This window comes from Equus caballus, chromosome 4 (genome assembly GCF_041296265.1).
Source record: "Equus caballus isolate H_3958 breed thoroughbred chromosome 4, TB-T2T, whole genome shotgun sequence".
Taxonomy (NCBI): domain Eukaryota; kingdom Metazoa; phylum Chordata; class Mammalia; order Perissodactyla; family Equidae; genus Equus; species Equus caballus.
The window spans coordinates 7,529,946-7,543,698 of record NC_091687.1 but is presented as its reverse complement, the minus strand read 5'-3'; the positions used below and the strand labels follow the sequence as shown (position 1 = coordinate 7,543,698).

Here is a 13,753-nt window from a genome sequence, read left to right as displayed (position 1 = left end):
TTGCAGAGTGAAAGCAGCCGGATAATATGTAAATAAATGTGTGACTATGTTACAACAAAGCCTTAATGAAACTTTGCTGAGCTAAACTATCTGGGTTCAAATTTTGTTTTGCCACTCACTACATATGTGACTTTGGACAAGTTACTTAACCTTTTTGTGCCTCCTTTCTATCTATAAAGGAGGAGTATTAATATGTACTAACATGGTGTTATTCCAAGGGTTAAATGAGTTAGCAAAATACTTAGAACAATTCCTGGCGTCTATTTTGTGCTTCTGTAACTGTTAATTCAAACAAAACATCAGCAATGCCCAAGTGGGTGGTCCTGGGAGTAGGCTGGAATTCTTTTCCTGTGTTTGACTTTCTTTGGAATTCTTTTCAATGAAAGTACAGTAGAAGGAAAATACACTGGTTTTTTATTTTTAATGAATCCTCTTAATTTTTGTTTGGCTAAATCTTCTGTGAATTTTTTTCTCCCTTGATTAAAATGAACTGCATCGCATAAATATGGAATGTTTATATCGTATTTTACATTATCACTTGTGTTGTGATTACTATTATTATTAATCAGTGCATATCAAAAGAAAGCTATGTGATTTTCCCCTATGTTGATCAAATTCTTAAGGAGCCAAGATTTTGCCTTCTTTGATGCAATATTCTTTAATGCTTCCCCCAGTATTTCTTATGTGCTCAAAGGTGTTATTCTCAGCATGTACACTGTTTATAAGACATCCTGAGGAAGGACTTAGTATTTTCAGAAATAATATTTTGGTATTTGAATATTTAGGATAGATTTCAGACTATGTTCTTGGGAAAATTAAGAGACTTTAAGTACTCTCTAACTTACTCTTGGTAATTAAGTTTTTTCATCTCATAGTATTTTTATGTGTTCTGGAAGAATGTAAATAATATTCTGTTTTAGTGGTAATTTTTTTAAACAAATGATAAATGTTGTTTTCTTTTGTAAAAATCCATAAGGGTGGCGTGGTAGTACATTGATTCTCAGTATATATAGGTGTACAAGAATCATCACAACACAAATACTTCTCATTGTGATTTTCTTATATGCATTTAGTTCTATAATGTGTTTGTTTTCCCCAGAATGCTTTTCAATGATTACAACATTTAAAATATACTATTAGACTGATTATTAGAATAGTTATCCATTGGATAGCTGCATAGAGTGCAAAGGCTGGCTTCTCTGAATTCCTATGATAATCTAAGAATCTTCTCCAGATTATTTTAACATAAAAAGTCAAAGTATGAATTGGTTGATATTCATTTGAGCATGAGATGTATTTCGAAGCACTATTAGAATGTTATTTTGAGATGCTGAAAAGTAAGTGTGGTATATATTTGAGAATAAATATCCCAACTTCTAGTTCATCTGCTTTTTTCCCCTATATGTTTAAAACTTTTGCCATATGAGTAGTTTGGAGGTATATTTATTAAGTCTGTTTTATTAAAAGTTGTCCCCTATTCATTTCTGGTTCATTTATTCATTTAAATATTGAGAATTTGCTGGGTTCCAGGCAGCTGTAACAATACACACAGTCTTTGTCCTTATGGGATTTGGAGGTATGTTTAATTAAGCCTATTTTATTTATTCATTCATTTCTTCACTCAGTCAAATGGTAATTGAGAACTTGTTAGGCACCTGTGAACAATAGACAAAGTTACTGTTCTTATGGAACTTTCATTCTAGATGGGGAAGTAGACCAAAAAAAAAGAGCACAAATAGGAAACTTCATATATTTGTAAGTCCTACAGAGAAAATGGGGAGAGGAGGGGGGGGTCCCTTACAAGCTAGGATGGTCAGAGGAGGGCTTTGGGAAGTTGACCTTTGACTTGAGAGCTGAATGATGAGGAAGAGCCCCCACGTGAAGAACTGTGGAGAAGAGTGTTGTAAGCCGAGGGACCAATAAATGGGAAGGCAGGAGTTGGCTTGGCATGTTTGAGGGGCGGAAAGAAGGCTAGTATGACGAGAGTTTAGTGAATGAGGGCGAGAGTTATAGATGAGGTTCTTGGAAAGGAATTTTGGTTTTCATTCTAAATCGAGTGGTCAACCATTGGAGGGTTTTTTAATTAGGGGTATTATGTCATAAGATTAATGCTCTAAAAAGCTTTCTCCGTTGGCTGTCTCTATAAGAAGGCAAGAATAGAATCGGGTACCAATTTAGAAGCTATTAGAATAGTAGAAGTTATGGTGCCTTGGAGCAGAGTGGTGGATGTAAAGGGAGAGAGAAGTGGGTGGGATAAAGTGGGGGCAGAGCTGATAGCATTTGTTGATGGGAAATGAAAGGACTGAGGGAAAAAAGTCACCAAGAGTGATTCCTAAGATTTTAGTCTGAACAATTGGATAGATGATGGTATGAGTAACTGACATGCGTTAGACTGGAGAGGATTATGATTTTGATGGGGCAGAAAGTATCTTACATTTGCTATAAGAAGGGTCAGGGCTGGAGATCTGTGTGTGTGTATGTGTGTACATGGATAGGCAGATGTAAAGAAAATCTCTCTATATAGATGTATGTACATATGTGTGTGTAAGTGGATATATGTGTGTGTATAAAATCAGTGTTTTAATGAACAGATAGGGATTTCATTCAGATCCAATATTTTAAGTATTAAGAGGAATTGTAGATGGAGCAGAGAACATGGCTGAGCATCAGTCTCGGCGTACTCCAGCATGGAGAGATCTAACGAAGGAGGAGTAGGAGCAACTAATGAGAGGGGAGGAAACCCAGGCGTGTGATGACTGGAAGCCTAGAGAAAAAATGTTTTAGGGAGGGAGTGGTTTAACTATGTTATGAATTTCTGAGATTTCGAATAAGGTAGAGACAAAACTGGTAATAGAATTTGGCATGTTGGAGATTTTCTGACCTTGATAAAATCTGTTTGGGTGGAGTATGTTTGAAAGCCTGTTGAGATTGGGTTGTGGAGACAATAAAATGTGAGGAAGTGATGATAACAAGTCAGGGCAGTTTATTCTTGTGGGCTCACGGTCAATGAACTGTAAAACCAGCAGAAAAATGGGTGTCCTCGGGTCCAGGGAGGATTCTGTTGAAATGAGCCATAGGAAAGCATATTTGTATGCTGACAGGAACGTGTAGAAGTTCCAATACTCATCTAATATATGACAACATTCTGTACTTCAATTTATTTAGAATACTATGTTTCAAAACTGTAACTCTGCCAATTGAATATAGAAACTGAGTTTTGAAGAGTGGAATTTTAAATAATTAAATCTGTAATATTGGGAAGCCTATTTTTAGGCATAAAGTAGTAAAATTGAAGATCTGTTTTCCTGAAAACATTTTTACATTTTTTTGAAAAGTTCTTTATCATGTTGTTTAAACAGAGAGTAAAGGCAATAATATACTTGCTGTCCACATTTATTACTTATCTAGCATATGATTAATTAATTCAATAAATTTTTGTTGACTACTTGCCATAGGAAGTAGTCTGAGTTAGGCTCTGGTCCTACAGTTGTGAATGAAAAAGATCCTGTCCCTGTGGCCGGGTGATGAAGTTTGTGCACTTGCTTTGGCGGCCCGGGGTTTACCGGTTCCACTCATGGGCCCAGACATGGCACTGCTTGTCAAGCCATGCTGAGGTGGCATCTCACATAGCACAACTAGAAGGACCTACGGCAAGAATAAAAAACTATCTACTGGGGGCCTTTGAGGAGAAGAAGAAAAAAAAAAGTATCAACAACAGATGTTAGCTCAGGTGCCAGTCTTTAAAAAAAAAAAAGATTATCACTAACCTCTAGGAATTTATAGTGTAGTGAGAGAGTAAAACATTAAACAGATATACAAATGGATATATAATTTCCTACTGTAATTAGTACCAAGAAGGAAATGTATGCTGTAGAAGAAAATAACAAGAATCTAAATTAGTTGGGGAATCTGTTAGTGACTGTTTCTGTTAAGCCAAGGCTTGAGCAAATAGTGGGAGTTAATTCAGTAGGAGCCTGGGGTGGGGTTGGGGTTGGAATGAGTATGCCAGGCAGAGAGTACACCATTTCCAGGTCGGGCAGGGCCTTGTAGACCAAGCTGTGGACTTTAACGTAGTTTTAACATAGGAGTGAAGGGGAGACTGGAAGGGTTTGGGTACAGGAATGTTATGACACAATTTGCACTTTGCAGTTTGCACTCAGGCTTCTTTTTTTTTTAAATAATTGTAACAGAATACACATTGATATGAAATCTCTATCATCCAGTGGCATTAATTACATTTACAGTGTTGTGCAAGCATCACTATCTGGTTCCAGAACTTTCCCTTCACCCCAAACAGGAGCCCTGTACCCATTAAGCAGTCCCTCCTCGTTCCTCGTCAGACTTCGTTAGTGGAGCAAGGTCTGGAGGGGGAGACTAGAGGCTTTTACAATTGTGCAGGTAAAAGATATTGGTTGCTTAGATTATGATGGTGGCAGAAAAAATGGAAATTTTCCTCTCTATATGTGCATATATATTTTTTCTTTTAATTTTTTACCCGATTTAAGCCCTTATAAATTTGTAAAGTAACGTAAGCTGTTGTGTTTCCCTAGGTGTTCTTCAGCTGATGCAGACGAGAATCGGGGCTTTACAGGGGGCTCTTGATAGGTACTGTTGTTCATTTTGTAAATCAGTGGAATGGAGAGATTTTTATCCATTGAGATTTTGGAGATGATTTTATTATCACTCCTCTCTTTATTTTTCCTCTTAGGATGAAAGCAAAAATTGTTGAGCCGTACAATAAAATAGTAGCCCGTACCGCACAGCTGGCAAGACTTCAGGTAGGATCTCACTTTTCATTTTTTTATACTTTGTTATTCATTTTATTTTTAAAAGTGGACAAATTTCAAGACATAAATTCTGAGGAAGTAAAAGAATTTGAGAGAAAAGGGGAAAATAATAAAGAGCTCTAAAATAAGATATCTAGTTAAAAAAATACAAATATAAACTACTATTGAAGTGAGTTATTTTCACTTATTATTGCAATGTATGATCATTTACTAACTTCTTACAATTCAAAATTATTTCTTTTAATAATAGAAAGAAACCTGACATTTATTGAATTCTTACGGTTATGCTATGATCAAATGTAAAAAGCCAAACCTATAACTTGTTGTTCGAATAGCAAGGACATGTGCATTATTGATGAAATTCAGTATTTGACTAAAATTTAGTGATTTTCTACTTTTATGAGCAAGATACATAGAATACTTTTTGTTTTATTTTCCACATAGTTTCCATGATTATTCAAGAACTATTTACCTATAGTTAAATATGTAGATTGTTTCAGACTTTTTGCAATTGTAGATACTACTGCTGTAAATAATTTTAGACATACAGCTTTTTCCTCCTGTTGGATTTTCTTGGGAAATCTAGTAACTTGGCACTCCATTTTACAAAGACAAGGTAAATTCTCTCGGATTCCGCTCCTTTCGTTTTTATGTTTTATTAATGTAATCTGAGGGCCCGATACTGCCCTGTCATTTTGTTTCCTTGTGTCTTTTATTAGCAACACATTTCCCTTCTCCCTTGGTGATCTCATTTACCATTTTTCTGTCAACACTCTCTCCTTTCCCCCTTGGTTTCCTTATTTCTTACTGGTTTTTCTGCAGTCATGCTGTTTTATCCATGCCCCCTGTCCTCACCTTGAATAACCAGGTTTATAATATCTAATGTCTGCTGTGTGCCAGACCTTTGGGAATCACAGATAATCATGGTGCCTTCCTCCAGTTCATTTCACATCACCAACCTTACCCTACTGTGGACACTGGCCTGAGGCTCTGGTGCTGGAGGCGACCTTATGACTGGAGTTTTCTCTCAAGGAGCTGATAGGAGAGTAGGGGAGACAGAAAGAGGATTATAATGTGTTGTAATAAAGGCAGTAATAGTGGTAAACTCTACAGAATGTTTACTGTATGCTCAGTGCTTTACCTGCATTATCTTATTTATTCCTGATAGTGATCCTAAGAGATTGTTTATAGACAGAGACATTGAAAGTTTTCCATCATTTTACTTTTAACCTATTTCTGTCTTATATTTAAAGTGCATTTCTTGCAGGCAGCATATAGTTGGGTCTCGCTTTTTTATCAAAATCTGCTTTTGATTGGGATGCTTGGACTATTTACATTTAATGTGATTATTGATACTTAATGTGATATTATTGATATAGGTTTCAGTCTATCATCTTATCTGTTTTCTATTTGTCATATTTGTTCTTTGTTCCTTTTTTCCCCTTTTTCTGCCTTCGTTTTGAGTTAATTGAGTATATTTATGATTCTTTTTACTTCCTTTTTTGGCTTATTAGCTGTAACTCTTGTTTTTTTAATTTTACTGGTTGCTGTAGGAGGTGTAGGATACGTTTTAACTTCTCAGTGTACCTTCCAGGGGTACTATACCACTTCACACATAGTGTAAGAACCTTACAGTAGTAGACTTTCATTTCTTCCCTCCCAGCTTTTGTACTATCATACATTTTACTTTTATGTATGTTCGAAAGCTCACAATAGATTGTTATTGTCTTTGTTTAAACAGTCATTTTTAAAGAGATTTAAAAAGAAAATCTTAGATATTTATCTATGCAGTTACCATGCTCTTCTTTCCTTTGATTAGATCCATTTTTCTTGCAGTGTGGATCTGCTGTTGATGAATTCTTGCAGCTTTTATGTGTCTAAAAATGTCTTTGTTTCATCTTTGATTTTGAAAGATACTTTTACTGGACGTAGTATTCTAGATTGAATGATTTGTCTTTTAGTACCTTAAATATACTGCTTGACTGTCTTCTTTGCATTGTGTCCTGTGAGATATCTGTTACCGTTATCTTTGTTTCTCTGCACATGATGGCTTTTTTCCCTCACTCTGTTTTTAAGGTTTTCACTTTATCACTGAGTTTTGAGCAGTTAGATTATGATGTACCTTGGCATAGTTTCTGTGTGTGTCTGTGTGTTTATTTTTGCCTATGGTTCACTGAGCTTCTTGGATCTGTGGGTTTAAAATTTTCATCATAAATGGAAAATTTGTGGCCACTATTGCTCCAAATATTTTTTTCTGTCCCTCCCTTTTCTACTCCTTTGAGGACTACAGTCACCTCTCCTTTGGGGACTGTAATGACAAATAGACTGGGCGTCTTCACGGTGTCCCACAGATCACTGGATGCTCTGTTCGTTTTTTACCCCGCAGTCTTCTTTCCCCATGTATTTTATTTTGGATACTTTCTATTGCTTTGTCTTCAAGTTCAGTAGTCATTTCTTGGTCTAATCTGCCCCAAATCTCATTCAGTGTATTTTTCATTTCAGACATTTTTGTTTTCATCTTTAGAAGTTTGATTTGGGTCTTTTTTGTACTTTCTATTTATCTGCCTTTTTGAACATATGGAGCACTACTGAAATAAATGTTTTAAAGTCTTTGCTAATTTGTAGCGTGCCAGTTTTAGAATATTTCTATCACTGCAAAAAGATCCTTTATGTCTGTTTGCCAGTGTCTTGTTCCGTTTGGGCTGCTGTAACAATACCATAGACTGGGTGGCTTATGAACTGCAAAAATTGATTTCTGACATTTCTGGACACTGAAAGTCTGAATCAGGGTGCCAGCATGGTTGCGTTCTGGTGAGGGCCCTCTTCTGTGTTGCAGATAGTCATTTTCTTGTTGTTTCCTCACATGGCGAACAAGGAGAGAGAGCTCTCTGGGGTCCCTTTTATAAGGGCACTGATCCCATTCATGAGGGCTTCACTCTCATGGCCTCATTACCTCCCAAAGGCCTCACCTCCTAATACCATCACAGTGGGGGTTAGGATTTCAACATAGGAGTTTTAACATTCAGTCCATTCTAGCCGTCAATCCCTGTTCCCCCTCTAGGCAAATGCTAATTTGCTTTCTGTCTCTCTGGACTTGCCTTTTCTGGTGATTTCATATAAATGGAATCATACAAGATAGAGTCTTTTGTGTCTTTCATTTTGCATAATGCCTTTGAGGTTCGTCCATGTTGTAGAATGTCATCAGTAATTTGTTCTTTTTTTTATTGTTGAATAGTGTTCTGTTTTATGGATGTACCACATTTTGTTCATCCATTCACCAATTGATGGACATTTGGATAGTTTCCAGATATTGGCTTTTATAAATAATGATGCTATGAAAATTTGCTTACATGTGTTTGTGTGGACCCATGGTTTCGTTTCTCTTAGGTGGATTTCTAAAAATGGATTTGCTGAGTGCTATAGTAAGTTTTAGTTTTTTAAGGAACTAGCATATTTTTTTCCAAAGTGTCTATACCATTTTACATTCCCACGAACAATGTTTGAGGGTTCCAGTGTCTACACATCCTCGTCAACACTTGTTATTCTTTTTTTGAGTATGGCCATTCTAGTAGTTGTGCAGTGGTATATCTTGTTATGGCTTTAGTTTACATTTCTTAAATGACAAATGATATTGAGCATCTTTTCATGTGCTTATTAGTCATTAGTACACCTTTAATCTATTCAGTCTGTTCCTATCTTATAGCTGTTTTAAAACTGGGTTATCTTACTGTTGAGTTGTAGGAGTTTTTTGTATATTGTGATACAAGTACTTTATCTGATACATGATTTGCAAATATTTTCTCCCACTTGGTGGGTTGTCTTTTTGTTTTGTTCATCATTTCCTTTGCCTTGCAGAAGCTCTTTAGTCTCATGTAGTCCCATTTATTTATTTTTTCTTTTGTTTCCTGTGCCTGAGTAGACATGGTATTCGAAAAGATTCTGCTAAGACCAATGTCAAAGAGTGTACTGCCTGTGTTTACTTCTAGGTGTTTTATGGTTTCAGGTCTTACATTCAAGTCTTTAAACCATTTTGAGTTAATTTTTGTGTATGGCAGAAGATAATGGTCTACTTTCATTCTTTTACACATGGCCGTCCAGTTTTCCCAACACCATTTATTGAAGAGACTTTCCTTTCTTCATTGTGTGTTCTTGGCTCCTTTGTCGAAGAATTGCTGTCCATAAATGTGTGATTTTATTTCTGGGCTTTCAGTTCTTTTCCGCTGATCTGTGTGTCTGTTTTTCTGCCGGTGCCATGCTGTTTTGATTACTATGGCTTTGTAGTATACTTTGGAATCAGGGATTGTGATGCCTCCAGCTTTGTCCTTTTTTCTCAGGATTGCTTTAGCTATTTGGGGTCTTTTGTTGCCCCGTGTGAATTTTAGGATTCTTTGTTCTATTTCTGTGAAGAATGTCATTGGAATTCTGATTGGGGTTGCATTGAATCTGTAGATTGCTTTAGGTATTATGAACATTTTAAGTATGTTTATTCTTCCAATCCATGTGCATGGAATATCCTTCCATTTCTTTATGTAATCTTCAATTTCTTTTAATAGTGTCTTATAGTTTTCAGTGTATAGGTGTTTCACCTCCTGGGTTAAATTTGTTCTTAGATATTTTATTGTTTTTGTTGCAATTATAAATGAGATTGTGTTTTTGAGTTCTCTTTCTATTAGTTCAATATTAGTGTACAGAAATACAACTGATTTTTTAAGTTGATTTTGTACCTGCAACTTTGCTGAAGTTGTTGATTATTTCTAATAGTTTTCTGGTGCATTCTTTAAGGTTTTCTATATATAAGATCATGTTGTCTATAATCAATGAGAGTTTCACTTCTTCCTTTCCAATTTCGGTATCTTTTCTTTCTTTTTCTTGCTTAATTCCTCTGGTCGAACCTCCAGGATTGTGTTAAATAGGAGTGGTGAGAGTGGGCACCCTTGTCTTGTTCCTGCTCTCAGAGGGATGGCTTTCAGTTTCTCACTGTTGAGTATGATGTTGGCTGTGGGTTTGTCTTATATGGCCTTTATTATGTTGAGGTACTTTCCTTCTCTATCCATTTTGAGAGTTTTTATCATCAATGGATTTTGGATCTTGTCAAATGCTTTCTCTGCATCTATTGAGGTAATCATATGATTTTTGTTCCTCATTTTGTTAATGTGGTGTATCACATGATTGATTTGCAATGTTGAACCATCCCTGTGTCCCTGGTGTAAATCCCACTTGATCATAGTCTATGATATTTTTAATGTATTGCTGTATTCAATTTGCCAATATTTTGTTGAGGATTTTTGCATCTATGTTCATCAGTGATATTGGCGTGTAATTTTCCTTCTTTCTGTTGTCTTTATCTGGTTATGGTATCATGCTAATGTTGACCTCATAGAATGAGTTAGGAAGTGTTCTGTCTTCTTCAATTTTTTGGAAGAGTTTGAGAAGGATAGGTACTAAATCTTCTTTGAATGTTTGGTATAATTCTCCAGAGAAGCCATCTGATCCTGGCCTTTTGTTTTTTAGGATGTTTTTGATTACTGTTTCAATCTCTTTACTTGTGATTGGTCTATTCAGAATCTCTATTTCTTCTTGATTTAGTTTTGAGAGGTTGTATTATTCTAAGAATTTATCCATTTCTTCTACATTATCCAAATTCTTGACATAAAGTTTTTCATAGTATTCTCTTATAATCCTCTGTACTTCTGTGGTATCCGTTGTAATTTCTCCTCTTTCATTTTAAATTTTATTTATTTCAGCCTTCTCTCTTTTTCTTAGTGAGTCTGGCTAAGAGTTTGTCAATTTTGTTTATTATCTCAAAGAACCAGGGCTTACTTTCATTGATCCTTTTGTACAGTTTTTTCAGTCTCTATTTCATTTGTTTCTGCTCTAGTTTTCATAATTATTTCCCTCCTTCTCCTGACATTGGGCTTTGTTGTTTGTTTTTTTCTAGTTCCGTTAGGTATAGTTTAAGATTCCTTATTTGAGATTTTTCTTGTTTGTTGAGGTGGGCTATATTGTATGAATTTCCCTCTTAGAACCACTTTTGCTGCATCCCATAAGAGTTGGTATGATGTATTTTCATTTTAATTTGCCTCCAGGTACTTTTTGCTTTCTCCTATGATTTCTTCATTGATCCAGTGGTTTTTCAGTAGCATGTTGTTTAGTCTCCACACATTTGTGACTTCCCCAGTCTTTTTCTTGTAGCTGCTTTTAGTTCCATAGCATTATGGTTGGAAAGCTGCTTGATATGATTTCAGTCTTCTTAAATTCATTGAGGCTTGCCTTGTTTACCAATATATGGTCTATATTTGAGAATGTTCTGTGTGCACCTGAGAAGACTGTGTACTCTGCTGGTTTTGGATGGAATGTTCTGTATGTATCAAGTCCATCTGATCTAGGTTTTCCTTTAAGTCCACTATTTTCTTGTTGACTTTCTGTCTGGATGATCTATTCATTGATGTAAGTGGGGTGTTGAGGTCTCCTACTATTATTGTGTTACTGTCAGTTTGTCCCTTTAGTTCTGTTAATAGTTGCTTTATATACTTTGTTGCTCCTGTGTTAGGTGTGCATATATTCGTAAGTGTTATGTCCTCTTGGTGGAATGTCCCTTTTATCATTATCTACTGGCCCTCTTTGCCTCTCATTGTCTTTTTTATCTTGAAGTCTGCTTTGTGTGATGTGAGTTTAGCAACACTTGCTTTCTTTTACTTTCCATTTGCTTGGAATATTGTCTTCCATCCCTTCACTCTGTGCCTGTGTTTGTCTTTAGAGCTGAGATGTGTTTCCCAGAGGCAGCGCATTGCTTGGTCTTGTTTTTTAATCCATGCAGCCACTCTGTGTCTTTTGATTGGAGAATTCAATCCATTATCATTTAGAACGATTATTGATATATGAAGGATTTTATCTCTTCTTTTCCAGTTGTTCAATATTTCCCTTGTTTCTCTTCCCTTGTATTTCTGACTGCCATTTCAGTTTGGTGGTTTTCTGTGATGCTTTTCTCTTTATTTATGGTTAGTGTCTCTGCTCGGATTTTTTGTTTAGTGCTTACCATGAGATTTGTATAAAAGATCTCGTAGCTGAGATAGTCCTTTGTCTGATAGCCTATCATCTCCAGTAGCCTAGGCAGCTTCCATCCTTTTTCTCTTCCCTAAGTTATTGTTGTCACAAATTATTCTCTTTTGTGTTGTGAGTTTCTGATTAAAATGAAGTGTTTATTGTTGTTTTTGATGCTTTCCTTCCCTGTATCTTTTGTTATAATTAAGTGTTTAGTAACCTATTCTGACAGAGAGCTGCACTTATCTGATTTTTTTCTATTTATCTCCTTCCTCAAAGCATTGTAAACCTTTGCCTTTTTGTTTCAGGTATCAGGGCATCCTTGATCCTTTCTCGTAAGGGAGGTCTAGTGGCGATGAACTCCCTCAGCTTTTGTTTATCTGGGAAACTTTTTATTTTTCCATCGTATCTGACAGATAGTTTCACTGGATAGAGTTTTTTTGGCTGGAGGTTTTTGTCTTTCAGTATTTTGAATATATCATTCCAATCTCTCCTAGCCTGTAAGGTTTCTGCTGAGAAATCTGCTGAAAGCCTGATAGGGATTCCTTTATAGATATTCTCTTCTTCCTTGCTGCCCTTAATGTTTTTTTCTTTGTTGTTGACTTTTGCCAGTTTTACTACTGTGTTCCTGGGAGAAAGTCTTTTTGCTTTGATGTAATTAGGAGGTAGTAATTAGTTTGTAAGTCCAATCCCTTCCCCAGGTTTGGGGAGCTAATATTTCATTGAAGAAGTTCTCTACTCCTTTCTCCCTCTCTGTTCCCTCTGGAATACCTGTAATCCTTATGTTGCATTTCCTTATTGAGTTGCATATTTCTCGAAGACTTTCTTCATTTCATTTTAGTCTTAGCTCTCCTCCACCTGAAGCATTTTTATATTTCTGTCCTCTAAATTACTAATTCTGTCCTCCATAATACCAGCTCTGTTTTTAAAGATTTTTAGATTTTTTTTTTTAAATTTCATTCATTGTGTTCTTCATCTCTGGAATTTCTGTTTGGGTTTTTTTTTTTTTTAGAGTTTCAATCTCTTTTGTGAAGAATTCATTCTGCTCATTAATTTTATTCCTGAGTCCATTGACCTGTCTTTCTGAGTTTTCTTCTAAGTTGTTGAGTTTCTTTATGACAACTAGTTTGAATTCTCTGTCATTTATATTGTAAATTTCTGTGACTTCAGGATTGATTTCTGGAGACTTGTCATTTTCCTTATGCTCTGCAGTGTTAATGTACTTCTTTAAGTGTTTGATGAAGTGGTCCTTTGCCAGTGCATAGTGGTAGTATCAGGTTGCAGATTCCATCTGCCACCTCTGGTTTTGGGGCAGGAGCTGTGTTTTCTGATCCTGCCCTGTCTGCTGGAAGTTGTGTCAGTAGGGTTGTCTGCATTTGCCCATTGGCTACAGCTGCTTGGCAGGTATGCACACACACATAGGCACTCTGGTGTGGAACTGCTGCCTTGGCTGGAAACTGGACAAGCTGGTGCACTAGGCAGGAGGGTAGCGCAGGGGCACTTTCTTTTGTGCACATGGTCTGCTCTGTGCTCACGGGTGGTTCACCTCATTGCTGCACTTGGAGAGGGCACCCACATAGTGGCTGAAACTCACCACTTCGTGTGGAGTGTTCCTGTGGGCTGGGCTGCAACTCTGAAAGAGAAAGTGTCCATGTGCAGGCCTGCCTGCTCCCCTGCCTCCTCTTACAGTCATGCACCAACTGCTGCATGAGGACCCACGACCTGGTGTCCTGCTGCTGGGGAGGGAGGGGATCAGCTCACCTTCCACTGCTTCTCAGGGGTCCAGTACCCCCACCTTCAGATGTATGGCTGTGTGGATCTCTCAGATGTTCTGTTATTCTTTGTAGGGAACCTTCTGTTGGTTAGTGAATGTCCCATTTGGTTGTAGCTTAGGGGGAAGAGACTAAGGAAATAGCTCACTCTGC

At 36.6% G+C, this 13,753-nt stretch overlaps 1 protein-coding gene across 6 annotated transcripts in view; it reads left to right on the top strand.

Moving 5' to 3' along the window:
* COG5 (component of oligomeric golgi complex 5) overlaps positions 1-13,753 on the top strand; it is a 345,803-nt gene that overhangs the window by 7,262 nt on the left and 324,788 nt on the right. For all 6 annotated transcript variants that reach the window (XR_002807321.2, XM_023638888.2, XM_023638887.2 and 3 more), the window contains exons 4-5: positions 4,551-4,605; positions 4,709-4,778. Coding sequence is in view for 5 of the 6 variants with exons in the window: in XM_023638888.2 (XP_023494656.2) it covers positions 4,551-4,605; positions 4,709-4,778 (125 nt within the window). In the remaining variant the exon portion in view is untranslated. The remainder of the gene's footprint in view (positions 1-4,550; positions 4,606-4,708; positions 4,779-13,753) is intronic.